Source organism: Nuphar pumila, chromosome 3 (genome assembly GCF_984573655.1).
Source record: "Nuphar pumila chromosome 3, dmNupPumi1.hap1.1, whole genome shotgun sequence".
Classification (NCBI taxonomy): Eukaryota; Viridiplantae; Streptophyta; class Magnoliopsida; order Nymphaeales; family Nymphaeaceae; genus Nuphar; species Nuphar pumila.
In genome coordinates this window covers 7498333-7518826 of record NC_143251.1, presented here as the reverse complement: position 1 = coordinate 7518826, position 20494 = coordinate 7498333, and the positions used below count along the sequence as shown (strand labels likewise).

The 20494-nt window shown below is 39.2% G+C and overlaps 2 protein-coding genes across 2 annotated transcripts; both read right to left on the bottom strand.

Moving 5' to 3' along the window:
- Positions 1–1155: 1155 nt before the first annotated feature.
- On the bottom strand, positions 1156–8255 carry LOC149841811 (uncharacterized). The gene is made up of 6 exons (XM_090001172.1): positions 8132–8255; positions 6854–7046; positions 6363–6449; positions 4895–5278; positions 4585–4726; positions 1156–2214 (listed from the first exon to the last, which is right to left on the bottom strand). The coding sequence occupies exons 1-6, from the start codon at positions 8191–8193 to the stop codon at positions 1337–1339; spliced, it is 1746 nt and encodes a 581-aa protein (XP_089857298.1). The 5' UTR covers positions 8194–8255; the 3' UTR covers positions 1156–1336.
- Positions 8256–20110: 11855 nt separating this feature from the next.
- LOC149841810 (uncharacterized) lies at positions 20111–20494 on the bottom strand. The gene is made up of 2 exons (XM_090001171.1): positions 20330–20494; positions 20111–20203 (listed from the first exon to the last, which is right to left on the bottom strand). The coding sequence occupies exons 1-2, from the start codon at positions 20492–20494 to the stop codon at positions 20111–20113; spliced, it is 258 nt and encodes an 85-aa protein (XP_089857297.1).

Genomic DNA, 20494 nt, shown 5'->3' with positions numbered 1-20494 from the left:
TGTCCAAGGCTAGACGAGACGTCCATCTCAAGGATGGACGGGGGCACGGTAGCAGGATGAAAACTTTTGAAATCTCGTTCTCCACAAAATCTAAGCACGGAAAAGTTTTGGGGACGTTTGCAACGACATGCTAATCTTGGATTTTCTTAGCTTCCTGTGATGCGAATCATAATCACAGCACTTTTTCGTGTTTAGTGAAACATGAGGTTAGGGATGACAGTGGAAGGGGGGAACTGGCCCCACCCCATCTCGCTTCATTTGGACCAGGGATTGAGGACATGAAACAGGAATGGAAGCGGAAATGGAGGTTAAAATCAAAATCTGTGCAGGGATGGAGGTGCGGATTGACTTATGCTTTCCCCCACCCTGTCCCATCCCCGATCCCCGCCTTGCCCCTGTCCCTCATCCTTGACCTAGGGGAAACCGGCCCACTCCGCCTCCCCTCATTTGGAACGAAGATGGAGGACATGAAACGAGGATAGAGATTAAAATCAAAACCCATGCAGGGATGGAGGGTAGGATTTTGATATGGGGCAGGTATTTTTTATTTTTTTTAACTTGCACCACGCATGTTCGATGTAACATCAAACTTTTTGCAATTTGACATTACACCCTTCTCTCTCTCTCTCTCTCTCTCTCTCTCTCTATATATATATATATATATATATATATAAGAAAAATGGAATCAGACATTGGAAAACATACATTAGTCACTAAGCGACCTCTAAAACTTAATATATGTCTATGATGATAGGCTTCCTTTGAAAGAAGAATTGGTGCATTATCATGCAAGTTGTTCGGTAAAAGAAGCTATAGCAGCCGATGCTAATCAAGAAGTTTTAAAGAACAAGATGTAGATTAAGTTAATGAACCTGTACATGGGTATTTTACAACAACACCAAGTAAAGATTCTGCAAATGAGAAGTACCTATTATAGTGGATGATGAAAGTGGGATAACAAACAATGAGCAGGAAGAAACATTGGCAAAGGGGTTCAATGTTATGTAGGCACAGATGGTGTTGAAGAGAAACATTCACAAGACTTTTTTTCGGACCTCAAGGGTTTTCACCAAATGAAGGCCAGACGATGTGCAGTCAGTGATAGGTGGGTTTTCCCTTGGATTATCCCCAAAAAAGTATGCATTGAAGTCATGCAATCAAATATCCATTTGGAAATTATTCCCCGTTGCTTAATTTCTCCCTCATGCTTTCGCATCAAACGATCCACACATACACACACAGAGAGAGAGATTGGCACTCTTTTTTCATTCCTTTAAAGAATTAAGCTTATTGCAAACGAATAGAGATACCAAAAATTCCACTATAGATCATGACTTCATGAGTCGGCATCCTTGAGCTGCTTCTCTCCGGTTTCCATTTCATGGTTAGCATTGTTAACATCCCCCTTTTCTTCTTCTAAAATCTTGCCTGCATTTGAATCCTCAAACACAGGTTGGTTCTCAGTAGATTCTGAGCTTGGAAGGCATGGCTGCTCAAGGGATGACACTCTTAGTCCCTCCAGCTTCGCTGTTTGCAAGTGTTTATCTCCAACATCCCGAGGCACATATTCCGCATCAAGACTTCCAGATGACACGTTATTTAGTAAACTAGCCGGCTTGGATGTCTCCGGCATAGCTTGACTAGGCAGCACCCTCGACGTTGATGGAATGCTCAATGTAGAATGCTGACTTACTGGTGTCACCCTCAGTGGACCACCTGACTTCTGCACACTAGGAAGAGTAGAAGAATAAACTGGAGGCGATGAAGTTAGACCAGTCCGGATGTAGTGTACATTGGAAGGCCTCGATGCAATCGTGTTCAAGCCCGAACCAGGGACTATTGTTTTGGCAAGAGGAACCCCACAAGGCCTTATATGGACAGCATTCCTAGACTGAGCAGCTTTGAGCAAAGAAGCAGCAGTTGAAGGCGGAGCTATTCGAGCCCCGGCAGCCACTGCAGCTGCCTGTACTAACGGATTGGGAGTAGGACCACTAGAAGCTTTGGATGGAGCTGAAGATTTTTTCAGGGTTGGCTTAACTTTGGCAGCCTGAGATGGTGCTGATCTTTGAGCATTAGCTGGAGTGGAAGCTTGTGGAGATGGCTGCAATGCCTGTTGTGTAGCTTCTGACATGACTCTTGGTTCTGATTGTTGGGCTGAGGCTGGCGTTACTGCAGCAGGAGTTGCTGATGGACCAGAAGAAATAGAAGGCATGCCTAAAAAAAACCCAACCCTGTGTCAATTGGAATTACATCGGGAAGCTGGGTCTACTGCTGGGAGTTGAAGTGCATATCATACAAGTTGCAGCATTTCCACATGTTGCAAAATAAAGATCATTTTGTTACCGAACCACTGTACGCCAATATGTTCAAACATGTCTTAATTACCCAACAACAGCATAAAACAGTATGTTCGGAAACAATAACTTGGGCACAAGAAACTGGAAAATGGAGGACATAAGAAAAGCCTTTCTGATTTCCCAGTACAGACAGATCACAAATATTCAACTTTCCCAATACAAAAAAAAATTCAACTCATAAAGTGATCCCAAGGATAAAACAGTTACACATTCGGACACAATAGCTTGAGCACAAGGAAACTGGAAAATGGAGGACATAAGAAAAGCCTTTCTGCTTTGCCAATACAAACAGATCATAAATATACAAATTTCCCAATACAAAACTTTTTTAACTCACTTAAAGTGATCCCAAGGATATGGGAGGATGTTTTTATCCAAACAAAATGCTTCAATCAAAATGAGGCACCCTGCCAAGTTTCAACCTGATGCTTTCCCCGTGATGTTTGGTGGTTTTTTTTTTTTATATTTACAAGGACAAACTGCCCCCAGGAACAGAGACCTAGCCGCACTGGCTCTGCCTGCCATACTTACAACCACTGTCCTAGCAGCGTAAAACTCCGTGGGCTTACCCCCTTGCCCCCAGGGAGCCCCAACGCTTCAGCTTGCGCAAGGGGTGACACCTATGGGATTTGAACCTAGACTGCCTGCCTAGCGGCCTAGGCCCCATCCCACTATGCCCAACCCCTTTGGGGCTTAGTGGTTGAAATTCATTAAAATGCACTCTTGTCATATATTTTGTATGCAGATATATAACATGATTAAACCAGTCATTTTCAAGAAAAAAATGCTAAACCAAGAAATTTAGTATGCAAGCATAAGCACATATTTTTGTTTACACATGAACACATAAAAGCAGAAAAGAGGAACTGGTTAGGCAGAAGGTGATGACATGAAGACATATTGGATTTGATCATTTACAAAATCGTTCACATTATAGTCATAAAATAACTACAAGGATGCATCTTATTATTGTCAAAGTGCAATTCATAAACCACAATCCCTCTGAAATCCTTATTGTCAAGGTGCATAGAGAGCAATTAATAAACCATATTCCCTCCAAAATCCTCCTTTTTAATCCCTTGCTACTTTTTCCTCACAAACTACTGTATTCTGCATGATTTTAGAGCCATGATATATTGCTGGTCAAGTTGGAAGCAAAGTGCAATGTTTCCAGATGAATCTTGTTTGTCCATCTGAATCTCAATCCCAACAATTGCAAATGTTCCCATTTCACCAGTGTATATTATGCATAAAGGCATAGCTCAGGCTTTTACTACTTTATTTGTATATTTCAGTATATCATATCATTATCTGTGTTATTTGGAGTTATTTACATTTTTATGTATCAAGACCTTGGTGGTGGCGGTGTGGCCGGGGTGGGAAGGGACAGATACACACATGACACCAACCGAACCCTTTGTTCCCTCAGACAGCAGTCCCTCTTCCTTGCACTTTGTCCAAGCCCACATCTCCAGATAGAGTTTTCTCATCTATTTTTTGATATTTACATGGAGAAACCGCCTTCAGGATCAGAGACCTAGCCACGATGGCTCTGCCTGTCATACTTATGGTCACTGTCCTGGCAGCGTAAAACTCCGTGGGCTTACCCCTTGTCCCCAGGGATTGAGATTCATAAAAGAAACCCAAAGGTATTTGGAATTAGCTTAAAAAAGTTTAAATATGAAGTTCATTTAGGAGTTTCAGTCTTCCTCATGATGGATCAATTAATGAATCAGATGCTTTTAGTTGAAGGGGATTTGGTTTGGCATGGGGTTTGCATGCTTATTTTGATGATATAGCTGTTCATGAAGACAAGATGAAAGTTGAGGCAGGTTTAATTTTTGCCGTAGCCAACAGGGATGAAAGTTGGGGCAGATTTCATCTTGTCTTCATGAACAGCTATATCATTAAAATAAGCTTGCAAACCCCATGCACAAACCAAACCCCCTTCAACTATACACACCTTATTCATCAATTGGTCCATCATGAGGAAGCCTGCGACTCCTAATTGAACTTGATACTTAAACTGTTTTAAGCTAATACCAAATACCTTTCGGTTTCTTTTATGCATTTTGCAATTTCCAACATGACCAATGCATCATTTGGTCAATTGCAACAAGTGGTTGCCAAACAAATGCCAGCAGATTCTTGTGACTTTAAGTGATTTTCTCCCAACAAAGTATCGATGTATATGGAAAAATGAGAAACAAGAGTCTGTCGACAGTACCGAATGAAGGCATAGATGAGATGTTGAGAGCCATTGAAACTGCTTGTCGTGTAGCCAACTGTGCATCAGAGAGTGCTGAACTGGTTGAGTTGCCAACAGCCGTCACATTTGAGTTAGCCTTTCTCCTGATAAGAGCCCATCTCTGTAACAATTTGACACAAAATTAGCAAAAAAAATTGGAGTCATTGCCAATCAGAACATCATGTTGGCCACTAGATGCCATCACAGACATCAGGATAAAGAATGGTCCTTCAAAACATGTGAAAGGAGCAAGCAAGAGAAGCACACATGATATAGGTGTTAAAACAACCTGAGATAGCTGTGAAGCAGTTCTATCATGCTTAAAATCTCCTTTCAGTATGTTTGCCCAGTTCCCTTCACCACATTTGTGCACAGCTGCAATAAGTTCCTTGTCCTCCTCAGCTGTCCACAATTTCCTCTTTCTTCTTGCTGGCTGACCAGCTGTTACTAATCCATTACCATCCAATCCTTCCCCAGATGACACAGCAGGCAATGGTTGCTTCTGAACAGAAACTGGAACAGTGATGTTCATCCCTTGGGCAGCGTGACCAGGATGATTGTCTAGCTGGCCACTCAATGCTTGACTAGTGTTAGGTATGTTTATTGTCAAAGGGGCTTCAACAGTTGAATTTGGAGCAACAGAGTTGCCAGGCATTCCGGAAGCAATTAAGACCTGAGAAGGCCAAACCAACTTAACTGTCTCAGGTAATCAATCAGGCAAAGATATGTGATGTAAATGAAACAACATACCATGCTAAAGACAAACACTAAACACAGGAGAGTTACTGGAAAGAATAAATTGACGGAGAACATATCATCCCCATTAAAGTTCTTAAAACAAGGAAAGAAAAAAAGGTATTTTCCCTACAAGTGATTTTTCATTGAGTGTCAAAGTTGCTTGCTTTAAAATCATCAAGCTACAGCCACTCAGTATTAATTGTGAATTTCATTCAATGGAAAAGACTGCAATTACAAAACACATCCAAAATGATATCACAGCTAAGCAGTTATCAGGCAACTTGTGGCAATCTTACAAGTTGTTCTCAGAACAAGTGGTTCTCAGAAAAACTATCTGGGAACTCAATAGATCATCAACCAGAAAACAGGTTTCCAAGCATGTACAAGTTATGAAAAATTGAAAAGCATTGGAAATTAAGGTCATAATGGCATCTGAATTGACCAAACCAAAATGTTGTGAGCATGTTACTGGATTTTACAAATTTCTTTGTTAGCTTCTTCTTTTTGCTTTCCCTAGTCGCCAATGTTTTTTGTGTTTGGTGTTGTGCACTACCATAAATTAGAATGCTGCCTTCGTTATTCCAAAATCAATGAAGAGCAATGTTGGCTGAGGCCTAGCCCAAAGAAAGTACAATCAGAAATTAATGTTAAAAGAAAGGAACAACATATTTATAACAGTAGATTGTAATAAGCATGACTAAAAGATAAAAACTTTGGGTGCATCAAATTGGAATCATTCTCATGCTGCACATGTGCCAACAGACATAGAAAAGATGGAAAAAATACCAAAGACGATATTGTAGAATAAAAAATCATATCATGATAATTATCAGGGTCCATACAATTTTGCAACAGGCAGCTAAAGAACTAAAACTGGAGGTTCATAGACACATGGAAAACATGAATGACAAACAGGGGGGCAAGAACCCAACCACAGCACTTATTCCTTGTTATAGCACACTTGAAATAAATGACAATGAGTAAGGAAAACTATCTCCCTCATACAAGATAAGATTTACCTTAACACAAGCTGCAGCTTCTGTTGAAGCTTCATTACTAACAACAGGAAAAGCTTCCACTTCAAACTCTAAATCACTATCATCATCCTATAGGTAAAGCAAAATATCAGCATAGTTAGCAGCTAAGTCATGATGAACTATACAACACAATACTAGAAGTCCATATTTGCTTAAAACAAAGAAAAACACACCAGACCCTAAAATAGAAAATACAGCTAGTGCAACAATTAACTTGTGGACTACTCTTTCTAAAGCCAAAAAGATAGCAGCTTATGTACACAGCTTGATGCTACACATTCATGCTCCAGAAATGCTTAATGTAAGCAGCATTAATCCATCAAATAAAGAATTAAAGTATGCCTTATCTCAAGCCTGCTTATGGCATCAACAAATCTATACATACAAAATATGTTTAAAAAAAGATTGTAACCAATGAATTCATAAAAAATGTGCAATAACACATTACAAAAGTGAAGGTTCAGGATACACACCAGAGGTTCAACACCCTCTTCTAACTTCTCTTCTAAGAAGTGGCGGTAGGCTAAATGGCGCCATAGCATCTGATATTCCCGTGCACTTGAAATCCCAGTAGAGGTTTTCTTGACCAATGCATTCCAATCAATTTTGACACCAGAAAATTGAGCAACTTCCTGGAGAAGAGCAAGTATTGTTGTAGCGGTGTACCTATAAAACAAAGAGAAAACACAAGTCGTCGATGAGATCACCCAAAACAAAAGATTCGAGTTACCATTTTCTGGATGCATATGATCTGTTTAAAAAAGTTTTGACAGGTGGGTTAGCTTCATAACATACAAAAGCATCTCCCCTTTCCCCCAATCATTATCATCCTATTTCTTTTTACATACAAGAACATATACAATGCCCAATATTTGCAGTATCTTACAAGAGAAAACAAGGAGTTATCAAACAGAAAGGAAAAAAGTAAACATCCTCCTCTTCTTTTCATATGCTTGCACTAAGAGCCTAATAAATACACATCAGTTGTCAAAAATATCTAAACGGATCACAAATTTGTCCACAATTTACAGCTAATGGAGTCATGAATTAGATGCATTCGTTCACAATAAAGATGCAATTGTTCACTTTATACCCGATTACCTAACACAATTGTGCAATCAAACCCATCAACTCTTCCTCCTTCAATGTCGAGCAATATAACCAACGCCATAAACTCTATGTCAAGTCCTCAACTAATCAAGCTAGACAATACAACCCAAATGAGGAACTTCCCCACTTCGTGCCTTGCTTCAGTTTTTAATGGGCTGAAGTACCGAATTTGAAACTCCAGTTGCATACTCTAATTCGAAACTGTTCTACCGTCACAAATCTATAGAATTCAAATCCCATATGAATCTACTGAAAATGCTCTATTTTCAAAATTCCTAGAAATTGCATGCGCTCATCCAGAAAAGTAAGATAAGTCGGATAACTTGCAATTTCCCAACTTATCCTACTTTTCCGCGTATGTGGGTGGCCCCAAACGCTCCTGTTAGAAGTATGATTTTCCCATTCCTTTTTTTTTCTCCTTCGAGTCAGATCTTGAGCCCTAGAAAAAAACCGAACAAAATCTATACGATTTCTCCCAGTTTGGTTACCAGCTCGTCGTGTTCGTCCAAACGCAGATCAAAAATTCCCGGACGGATTTGGGAGAAGGGAAAGCAAGAAAACGCGGAGATCATGCCGAATCACGACCAACATCAAAGATTCGAGAAAACCAAACAGGAAAGAGAAAGGGTTCGAGTTTGTACCTTCTCAGAAGCAAAGAAACGTCTTCCTCGCTTATGGAGCCTTTCTTCTTAGCCTCCATCATCTCTCTATCTGTCTGAAAAAACAACTTCGTCGACTGCAACTAAAACCCTAAACCCTTCAGAAGGTCAGAGTCGGGAATGCCACGGGAAACGGGCACGAGTTAACAAACCCATGCTCTCAACGTCGTGGTCAGTGGTTACAAATCTGGTTCTCCAGAAAATCTCTGATAGGGAAATCTCTCATTATTTTAAAGAAACTGGTTTGTTTGGTGATATATTTGTAGAAATAACAAGTTGTAACAATGGTAAATATTGGCTACTAAAGAAGGTAAGGAACTAGTAGGTGGAAATCACTTTTTTTTTTAAATTCAATTTTTTAGACGAAATGTACATACATGATTGATTTGTTTTAATACCCAACTTGTTTTGAATCATGTGATTATGACAAGTAATTAGGTTTTTAAAAGGGCCCAAAACTCAACTACCCAAAATGTACGACGGGCCATCGAAAAGCCAAAGCGTATTCGCATTTTGATTTTCACACAATTTTCTTTATTTATCATCATATGTTGGGGAAACACTTGCTATTCTTATCAAAAATCTTTTGAACGTGTATAGGAAGAAGCCCATCCTATACATGTATTTCCTCTTTTCTGATCAACTAATCTCAATCAAGATAATCATTTTCAAGATAGAAGCAGCAAAAAGTGAATCTTTAAACAAGAACGAACTAAAGGAGACTAAGTTACCTTATAAGCAGAGAGTCTTCCCAATCAAAGAGAGTTTCAAATGTAAACTTAAAGAAGATAATCTTTATAATGCACTCCCAAAGGGTCTGTGCTAAACCTATTTGGTGCTAAACTGCGTGCTAAATGGGTTTTTTCAGTTTCTTTGATGCTTTTTATGAGGTTCTGGCCCTATAAATGTATTGGGCATGGTCGATTTAATAAGAATCCAGGCTTGGATCATGTGTTTTTTGACGAAAAAAATGATGTTTGGAGCCTCGATAATTTACAAAGATTTTGGACCATTGATTTTTTGAACTTTATAAAAACCCACCCATGTGTTGGAATCAAACACTTCAAGAGCTGATCCCTATAAAATCAAGTACATAGATCACGTCTGTATGGTCAGAATTTAAAAATAAAATGAAAAAAAAAACTCAAAAATCCTATTTAGCAAGCGATGTAGCACCAAATGAGTTTAGCACCAACCCATTACTCGTCAAAGTGGAGGACTCTTCTTAAGAAACATGTAAATGATCACCTATAAACAAGAAGGGTCCTCTCTCTCTTATTATCAAGAGATAGAGAGAGGGTCTAAAATGTGAAAGTAGATCCTAGTGATCGAACCATGTTAAAAAATTTGGTGTGATTGTGTGTGCTTGATTCACGCATGAAGAGGAGTCCATGAGAAAGACGCAACGACAAAAGCAACATCAACAATAGCTAGAACAACAATAACAACAAAAGGATCAATAACAAAAGCAATACCACCACCAACAAGAGCAAAATAGAAAAAAGGAAGCAAACAGGTCAAGAACAACATGAGAAATTGGCATCTACAACAACGCTTTTGAAGAGGCTCATGAACCAAGTGGAGCATCAGGAGGAATTGCACCGAAAGTTCATGGAGGGGATGGAGAAGAGGGATCAAGAGAGGAAGAATCGAGAAGAGTTGGCGGTGAAGCGCAACAGGGAGCAAGATAAATCTTCTTCTTGAAAAGTAGCATTCCTCTAACTCTTGAAGAAGTTTGATAAAAAGTTCACCAGAGACTGTTCATGTGAAGAATTGATACAGGTTGTGTAACATTTTTTTATGAGAACGTGTCACGTGAAAAGTCGTATGTGTGAGTAGAAAAGTCATGATAAGATGAAAGGGTTGTGTGTTGGTGCGTTAAAAAAAATCGTGTGTGTAACTGTGTAATAAAGTGTTGGTGGTTTATACATGGGTTGTTTCCACGATATTTGTGTTGCTTATATAAATAGGCATTAGATGTGAGTGTGTTATTTGTCTTGTTATCTCCTTATTCTCTTACGATAATGCGTTGAGTTTTTAGTATTTCTCTTGTGCGTGGTAGAACTTTTGTTCTTATTCTTCTTCCAATATTTTTGGTATCAAAGTCTTGTTACGGAAAGCTGGGCGCAACACTGTGGTGGTGAAGGTAGTAGCTGAAGCAGAAGATCTTAAATTGGTGCAGAGAGGTAATTAATTTTTTTTTAGTTCATGATGTTGAATAATACAAATACACTTAACCTTTTACAATCTCTAGTTTTTATTTTTAATGAAAAAAATTATGAATTTTGAACTATAAAGATATGAACATTCTTCATCTCACAAGATCTTTGAGATCTATTAGAGAACAAATGGTTATAAAGAGAAACTAAGAGAAGTAAAAAAGAGATTCCAAGACTTATGTCACAAAAGCAAAAGAAGCATGAGACATATCAAGGCAAGAATTTTACAATTACAAAAAAGTAATCCTGATTAAACTCCAAACTCTATGTAGAGAATTTGAAATATGATTTATGAAAGGATGTGAGCCTGTACAAGATTTTTGCTCTAAAATTTATGTTATTATTAATCAAATGTAAACTTTTAGATAAAACATTATTGATCAAAAGATTGTAGAAAATGTTTTGAGGAGTTTACCTTCAAAATTTGGTCATGTTGTCACTATTATAAAAAAAATATAAGGACTTATCAATTTACTCTATTAATAAACTAATGACTTCTTTGATGGCTTATAAAGTAAAAATGCACATACCAGTTGATAAGAATATTGAGCATGCATTTCAGTCTAAGGTGGAGATCTAAGTTAAAAATAAAATTGGCAAAAAAAATTTTGATCACATGTAGTAAGAGACAAGACTAGCTGTCATGGTCATGGTCAAGAACGAAGGAGATCTTACACCACCCAACAAAAATAAAAAAAGTGGTAAGAAAGGCAATAAAAAACAAAGTTACAAGACGAAACAATGTACGTTTTGATCTTTGGAAACATATTTAATAATGATCCTCTTGAAACAAAGTAAAATACCCACTAAATAGTCTAGCGAGACAGAGCTTCGCCCTCTGCCTTTTAATTTATGATTAAGTACCACTGAAATGTCCATCCGAGATACTTCGATCATAATTTTGGATCTTCTATCCATGCTTGTTACAATCAATTCCCACACCCTCCATTCACGATCAATCACCCTCGAGTTATCAAGCACCCATCCTGCCTTAAAGTACTGGCCCTGACAGTCCCGAACAGTGTACCCCACTTGCCATCGGTTTCTATACAGACTGAATATATTAATCCTTACTCAGTTTGGAGGAGGGAACCATTCACCTATATGACACCATTTCCAAACTATGGGATGAACAACATTATTACAGATGTGTAATACATGCTCCCGAACAACGCTCAAACATGATTTTTGAATTTGTTGCTCATCATCCAATGGAACCTCTTCAAAAATTATTGAATTTCTCAAAGACCAAATTTTCCAAATGATGATTTGAAAGGATACCATCCATGCTTTAAACACGTGTTTGTGACGAAGCCGTCGCCGACCCCAAGTAACAAGCGCCAGTGTTGTGAGAGGCGTACGCCTTAGTACCTGAAGCGTACGCCTCAGAGGCGAGGCGCGTACGCCTCAGAGGCGAGGCGCACGCTCAAGGTACTGAGGCGTTGCTGTGATGCGCCCCTCATCAACCTCCGACCAGTTGTGACCACCGACCACCGGAGTTGCTGTGCTGCAGCTGCTGCTCAGTCTTCTCCGACCACCGGACGACCGGCATATCCCTCGCTTCCGTACCAGCTGGGCGGGTGGCCCTTCTCTTACTGCCTCCCCTCCCACCGCTTCACTTCCATTCCAGTTGTGAGAGGCGTACGCCTCAGACGCGAAGCGCAGGCTCAACGCCTCGCTTCGCCTCATCACATTTAACAACCTTGACAAGCGCTTCACCGACAAGTTCACGACTAAATGTTCGGCAAACTTGCTGCCGCACCCTTTGGGTCACCCTGCAGTGGAAAAATAAATGGTCCACCGATTCACAAGTTGCCCTACAAAGGCTGCAGCGACTAGGAAAAGAGAACCCAAGAGTTTGAAGCCTGTCTTGAGTAAGAAGCTTCCCTAAACTTGCAAATAGTAACTTGATGCACCAAATGAGCTTAGAGATAGGAACTTTGGAGTGTTGAGTACAGATCACATTTCAAGGAAGTGGAGAAGGAACCAGAACTTGCCCATGAAATATTTTTTTCTTTTGTTGGTGTTGGGCAAGGGCTTGTCCACATGAAAGCCAAGACTCTCAATGTGTTGTCTTATGGCCTCCTAAATATCTTGGACCAGTCCCATAGATTGATCCATCATATCGGCTATATGGATCTGCCGCATGAACTTAAACAGAGATCTACCAGGAGGGATCCCCAAATGATTAATTAACGGTGAGTTCCCAATCCATGGGTCTAGCCAAAAGGAAATACGTTGGCCATTGCTCACCTCCCACTTAATTAAGATGGTCTCTAATGTGATTGAGACCATGGCAGCAACTCTTCCAACCATAAGAACTAGTATTAAACCTTTTAGGAAACCACATTGTAGAGGAAGAGAGGTACTTACATTGGACCAATCGAACCCATGGATCTGGAGCTTCTTGTATAATGGACTAACCCAGTTTGGACAAACAAAGTGGAAGAGCTTGGAGATCCAAAATGCATGTGAAACTGGTTCATGCTAATACATGTGGACCCCTACAAACTCCATAAATATTTTTTATTATTTACTGATGATTTTTTTGTACGAGTTGGGTGTCTTTTCTTGTTCAAAAGTTAGAGACGTTTAAATTTTTTTTAGGAATTTAAAGTCTCTTATTGAAAAAAAAAAAAGATAAGCATGTTATCTAGTGACTTTTTAACTAGAAGGACATCTAGTGATTTGAATGACCCAAACGTCAACACTCCTCCACATAAAGTATGATCATTATGTAAAATTTATGAATCGTGAAATTTTGCTCTTATGAATGGAGATGAAGAGGCAATTGAAAAAGAAGAGTGAAAAGAATCTATAAGAGAAGAAATTGCACTCATTGAGAACAATAACACGTAGAAATTTGTAGGCTTGCCACCTAAAAAAGATGCAATTAGTGTGAAGTGGGCCTACAGGTAAAGATGCAATATTGTTATATGTATAATGTTTTAAGATTTCAAAATATCATATATTTTTATTTTAATATTATTTTATGTATTTATAATTATATTATCGCTATATTTTCAAAATATCACTTATATATGTGACTATGGTTACAATGAACATATCAATCGTTCAAGCAATTTACACAAAGAGATAATTATCCATTCTAGTTTTACACCTTTTCCAAACACGACACAGATATATGCCTCATTTTATGCCAATGCTGAATTAGATTGGCCAAAACAATTGGTAGTTGTGGATTATAATACTATGATTATTTAAGGTGTGACATTTGATAAAAGAGACACATTGACATATTGGTAACCCTCTACTACAAGTCTGATTCACCTTTTTTGATGCAGCCAACAGGAAACGTCTGGAACCTTCAATGTTTTATGACTTAAAGGTGCACAAACCATACCCAAGATTTAATTAAAATTAAATATGAAATATTATAATGAAAAACATCAAAAATTTATATATTTTACTGGATCTGATTTCTTGTATCCAAAGCCAAAGTGTGGCATTGCAGAAGTCAAGTACAGTCAGATTTGGACTCAAACCCATTGTCAATCCCTTGAGGTCTGATCCGGATCCCTTCCGGTTGTATCTAACTAAGATCGGTGTAGCTTTAGTGAGGTGGATGTGGCACTTTCAATCTTAGTCAAGTTCAATTAGTCTGAATTATACCCAGTACTGTCAATACTAGAGTTCTGATCAATTGGATCTGGAAAAGATCTGATGTAGCATAAAGTGGGTATTGTGCTTTCAGCACAAGTGAAGCTCAGTCAGTTATGAACTTAGACCCCGTACCAATAGCTAGAGATCTGACCCAGATCCAATTAATTAGATCTGGCTAGGGTCAAGGCCTTCATCACCTCAAGCACACGATTCAGTTTGGCATTTTTAGTTGAAGAAACAAATTTTTTTTTTTGAATTTATAACCCGGAGAAGCCACACTTGGCATGAAGACCTGGTCACGCTGGCGCAGCCTGTCATACCTACAGTCATCATGCTAGCAGTATAAAACTCAAGGCTAGGATCCCTGCTGCTCCCGGGGCCTGTGTACCCATTGACTTGCGCAGAGGGATGACACCCATAAGAATCGAACCTTTACTGCCCATCTAGCAGGCAAGGCCCCCACCCAACTACGCCAACTCCACTTGGGGCATTGAAGAAACAATCTATTGAAAATATATATATATATATATATATATATATATATATATATATATATAGAGAGAGAGAGAGAGAGAGAGAGAGAGAGAGAGAGAGAGAGATTAACAACCATCCCCACAAATGCAAAATGCAGGCCGTCTTTCCCGTGAAAAGATCAGGTGTAATATGATTGCACAAATATTTGTGCATTAAGCACCTGATCACCCTCCATCTTGGGGGACAGGACCTGTCAGTTGTGGGCCCAAGGCCTGATGGAGGGAAATCAGGTGCTTAATGCACAAATATTTGTGATACCATATTGCACCCGATCCGGACTCCTGTGTCCCCCCCTCAAATATCGAGCAATCGCTCTGTACCTCATCAATTATCAAAACTATAAAAGGATTAAGAATTAACAAAGAGTATCCAGCTCAAGTGTACAACTAGAACATCAAAAGAAAGTTCATCATGATAATGCAAACATTCACAGATCAATTTTTGTTTAAAAATCAGCTACATTTTTGCTGAAATAATTTACCGAGATAAAGATGAATGACAAATTTGATGCAGGGGAATGATGCTCTCATTTCAGAGGCATGACTGAGATACAAGTTCACGAATCAGATTTAAACAGAGAAATATAGCACATGTGAAGCGTAGATAGCAGAACTCAATTTGGTAGATCACTTCTGCCAAACTGAAATATGCAGTTCCACCTACATCTTCTCAGAAAGTTAGCCTGAAACCATAAAATTGAACTCATCATGAGAAGCATACATCCATGAGCTTAACTTTCTTCCCAAGTTCAATCTCTAGAGGAGAAAAACATATATGATCAGTGACTTTTCTGACTAAATCTGAACTATCGTGGGAGATCTGGCGGTTTCACTTTCCTTATTTCTCTTTTTTGCTTTCTGGCATGTTTATCCCTTTACTTACTTTCCCTATCTCTGTGGGACTGTTATTATAAATACCTCCTCCTGTTGTACTCAAAAGCAAGAGAGAATAAAAGATGCATGATCTTCTTCCGTGGATGTAGGCTACACTGGCCGAACCACGTAAACCGTGTGTCTCTTCTTCAGTGTTTTTGATCTCTTCATGGTATCAGAGCTAGGTTCATTTCCTAAGCAAGGTTGATCGTCACGGGTGCTGAAGGTCATGGCGGATCACCAAGATCACTCCATTGGTGAAAACGCTGGACGGATCTCTCATGGTGAAGGATCTACCACCAAAGTTGTGGTTCACGAACAAGGTAATCCGAGTCTCAAGATCACCAATACTTTTTTAAATGGATTTAATTACCTTGCTTGGTCTAAAGCTGCTACTCTCTTCTTGAGTGGAAAATCCAAACTTGGTCTGATCAATGGAAGAAACCCTAGACCTCCTTTGAATGATCCTAAGTATGATGATTGGGAGTCCAACAATCATCTTGTAATGTCATGGCTCCTAAATTCTATGGAGCAAAAGATAGCAGATGGTTTCTTATTTCTTGAGACTGCTGAAGCCATATGGAATGCTGCCCGTGAACTATACAGCGAGCAATACAACATTGCTCGCATGTATCAACTTACTCAAGAGATCCAAAATCAAAAAAAGGGAACTACTCCTTTAAGCAAGTATTTGGGCACGTTGAAAGGAAAGTGGGACGAACTGGATTCCTACATTCCTTCCACCACAGATCCCTCGCAGATCAAAAAAATAAAGGAACAAGAAAGAATTTTTCAAATTCTTGCTGGTCTTGGAAATGAGTATGAACAACTCAGGAGTCAGATTCTCATGACCCAAGATCTTCCTTCTTTAAGTGTTGTCTGTTCTACTCTCATGCGGGAAGAATCTAGACGTCGAGCAATGGGAACTCATCATGAAATCGTTCTGACTGATGATGCTGGAAAAATAGACAAATCGGCTTTTATTAGTTCACGAACTAATGCTAATGAAACTGAAAATAAGTTTCAACTAATGGACTGAAAGCCACGGTGCTCTCACTGCCGTAAGGTGGGGCATACAAAAGAAAACTGCTGGTTCATTATAGGTCATCCTGGAAAGAATGGTGGTTATAATCACAAAAGGAACTTTGATCGAAATGACTACAAAGGGAAGGCGAATCAGGTCTACGCTGAAGATAGCCAAGTTACATTGGAAAAATTGGCTGAGATGATTAAATGTCTTCAAGCTCAGAAGTCGGCTGGAATGGTTGTTGAAACAACAGAGCCGGCATTTGCTAATGCAGGTATGATTCAAAAGTCTGATTGTTTTTTGTAATATTCAATGGGTTGTGGACTCGGGAGCCACTCATCATATGACGAACCATGGCAATATCTGTAATAATCTTGTTTTATCCAAAAACAGCAATCCGGTTATTGCAGCCAATGGTTCTCATATACCGATCGAAGGAAAAGGCACTATTCGACTGCTTGATCATAACTTGGATGCTCTATACATGCCAAACATTTCAGAAAATCTTCTATCAGTAGCCAAAATTACAAAAGATCTAAATTGTTATGCCATTTTTTCTGACTCAAATGTGGTATTTCAGGACAAGACGACTCAGAAAATGATTGGTGAAGGAAGTCTTACTAATGGACTTTATCGTTTAAATATGATTGACAGAGCTCTCTTTGCAGGAAGTAATGAAGGAAATAAGTGGCATAGAAGGATGGGTCACCCTTCTTCTCGTGTTCTAAATTTTTTGTTTCCCAATGTTCAATTCAATAATAGTCTCTGTGACATTTGTCAGCATGCAAAAATGACCAGACCCGTTTTCTCCACTTCTGAAAGTGTTAGTAAAAATGTTTTTGATCTGATTCATTCAGACGTATGGGGACCAGCTCCTATTGAATCCATTCTTGGATTCCGGTACTTTGTACTATTTATTGACGACTACTCCAAAGTTACTTGGATCTATTTGATGAAAAGCAAGTCTGAGGTTTTCAATCACTTTAAGGCATTTTACAAAATGGTTGAAACTCAATATGCTCGCAAGATTAAAATGCTTCGTACTGACAATGGAACAGAATACGTAAATCATTGGTTTGAGGAATTCATCAAAGATCAGGGCATTATTCATCAGACCTCTTGTGTTGACACCCCCCAACAAAATGGGGTCTCTGAAAGAAAAAATCGTCACTTACTTGAAGTTGCAAGAAGTCTTATGTTTCAAAGCAAGGTTCCAAAACAGTTATGGAACTTTGCTGTTGCCACGGCATGTCACATAATTAACCGAACGCCTAGTAGACTTTTAGGCTACAAGAGTCCTATTGAACTTCTGACTGGGTCCAAGACCAACATCCATTATTTTCGCACTTTCGGGTGTACTGTTCATGTATGGATTCCGCCTCATAAAAGAGACAAGCTTAGTCCCCGAACTTAGAAGTGTGTGTTCGTTGGATATAGCTTCAGCTCAAAGGGGTACAAATGCTATGATCCAGAAAGTGGTAAGCTACATGTGTCACGAGATGTATGGTTCAATGAAGATGTTCCTTTCTTTGTCTTAAATGATGTTTTTCAGGATAAAAGTCAGGAGGAGAACACTACTCAGACAATGGAGGACTATGACAATCTCCTTTGGACAGTTGAGACTATCTTAGAGAGCGATCAGTCTGTTAATCAAACGAATTCTCCTATGAATGTTGATCCAAGAGAATCGACTGAAAGCTCCTCTCAACTCAGAAGATCTGAACGCGTTCGGAGCACTCCAAGGTATTTAGCTGACTATGAGACTTACTGCTCTACTGCCTGCCCCATAGAAAATCACATTGGTTATAACCATATCTCAAAAGGCTATGCCGTGTTCATCAAAGAGCTTGATAGCAGAAAAGAACCAGAAACTTACCTCAAAGCTAAAGATGACAAGAACTGGAGCAAAGCCATGGAAGAGGAGCTTGAAGCTTTAGAGAAAAATCATACATGGGATCTTGTGAAACTCCCTCAAGGGTTCAAGGCTGTGGGATGCAAATGGCATTATCGATTAAAATTCAAGAGTGATGGAACCCTTGACCGATACAAAGCTCGTCTCGTAGCCAAAGGCTACACCCAAACTCAAGGTATTGATTACGAAGAGACCTTCGCTCCTGTGGCTAAAATGAATACTCTGCGCATTGTACTTTCTATTGCATGTAACTTTGATTGGACTCTTCATCAACTTGATGTCAAGAATGCATTCCTTCAAGGAGAGCTAGATGAAGAAATTTATATGACACTGCCACCTGGGCATCCTCAAGAAGGTACTGATTCTGTCTGCAAGCTTAATAAAGCCATATATGGTTTAAAACAATCTCCCAGAGCTTGGTATCTTAAGCTCAGCAAAGCTCTTGAGAAAATTGGATATTCCAAATGTCATACCGATAACACTTTGTTCATGAAGAAGAACAAAGTTAGTACTACATACATTCTCATATATGTTGATGACATCATTCTAACTGGTAATGATGCAAAAGAAATAAAAGACTTAAAGGAATATCTTCAAGTCACTTTTGATATCAAGGATCTAGGAAGAATCAAATATTTTCTTGGTATTGAGATAACTCACTCCAACAAAGGGTTGTTCTTATCTCAGCGCAAATATGCTCTTGACATCCTTCGAGAAACTGGGAAGATTGGTGCTCGACCAGTTGATACTCCTATGGATTCTAATTATAAAAACAGTGCTCAACAGGATGAACCACAGGTTGACAAGGAAAGGTTTCAACGTCTTGTTGGACGATTAATATACCTTACTGTAACTCGTCCTGATATATGTTATGTTGTTAGCTATGTTAGCAGATTTATGCATGACCCCCGGGTGACTCATATGAATGCTGTTGATCGAATTCTTCGCTATATAAAAAGATCACCTGGACAAGGGCTTTGGTATAAAAGGAACAACAATGCTGACATCACTGTATTCACAGATGCAGATTGGGCGGGTGACATCCTGGATAGGAAGTCCACTACAGGGTACTGTGTGTTTGTCGGAGGAAACTTAGTCACTTGGAAGAGCAAGAAGCAGAAGGTTATAGCCAGGTCCAGTGCTGAGGCTGAATACCGTGCTATGACGGATGGAGCCTGTGAACTCTCTTGGACAAAGAATCTTCTCAAAGAAATGGGGTTTTCCACAAAAGAACCTATCGATATGTTCTGTGACAATAAAGCTGCTATACATATCGCTGCTAACCCTGTCTATCATGAAAGAACTTAACACATAGAAATTGATTGTCACTATGTGAGGAACAAAGTTGTTGATGGAGAAATCAGAACTCTCTTCATTGAAGGCAATGAGCAAGTTGCTGATGGACTAACCAAAGGTATATCAAAGTCTGATCTACACCAAGCAATGAGTAAGTGGGGATGTCATGACATACATGCTCCACTTAAGGGGGAGTGAAGATCAATATCCTATCGTGGGAGATCTGGCGGTTTCACTTTCCTTATTTCTCTTTTTTGCTTTCTGGCATGTTTATCCCTTTACTTACTTTCCCTATCTCTGTGGGACTGTTATTATAAATACCTCCTCCTGTTGTACTCAAAAGCAAGAGAGAATAAAAGATGCATGATCTTCCTCCGTGGATGTAGGCTACATTGGCCGAACCACGTAAACCGTGTGTCTCTTCTTCAGTGTTTTTGATCTCTTCAAATCGACTACCAAAATGGTCATTTATCCTTTCTATTCAGAGACTGTTGTTTGGAGAGGCAGTACACTTTCAACTCCATTAGACTCGGAATGTTTCTCTGACACAGCTTTTGACATTCGAAACATCTGAAAAAAACCAGAATGAGCTCCATTAATAGTTTGACAACTAACATAAAGAAGAAAGAAGTGAAGTGACCAATCTAAAAGTGAAATACTGAAATCACCCTTACGCTGAATAAAGTTGTCAAAAACCTTTTGAATGGTCTTCTGGAAACATGTCTTATGCTCATCCATAGAAGCATGGATAAACTCATCAATATGATCCCTTAAATCAGCTAGAAAGGTGGCATCCTCTGACTTCTTCCTCCAACATGAAGTAGGAGCACTAGTAGATGACTGGGCTTGTTCTGATGCCAT

Coding starts and splice junctions, on each gene's coding strand:
- LOC149841811 (XM_090001172.1), bottom strand. CDS start 8,193: ATGATGGAGGCTAAGAAGAAAGGCTCCATAAGCGAGGAAGACGTTTCT. Junction 4,727..4,894: donor CTGCTTCACAGCTATCTCAG/GTTGTTTTAACA, acceptor AAATTGTTACAG/AGATGGGCTCTTATCAGGAG. Junction 2,215..4,584: donor CTCATCTATGCCTTCATTCG/GTACTGTCGACA, acceptor GGTTTTTTTTAG/GCATGCCTTCTATTTCTTCT.
- LOC149841810 (XM_090001171.1), bottom strand. CDS start 20,494: ATGGCATCAGAACAAGCCCAGTCATCTACTAGTGCTCCTACTTCATGT. Junction 20,204..20,329: donor TCCAGAAGACCATTCAAAAG/GTTTTTGACAAC, acceptor GGTTTTTTTCAG/ATGTTTCGAATGTCAAAAGC.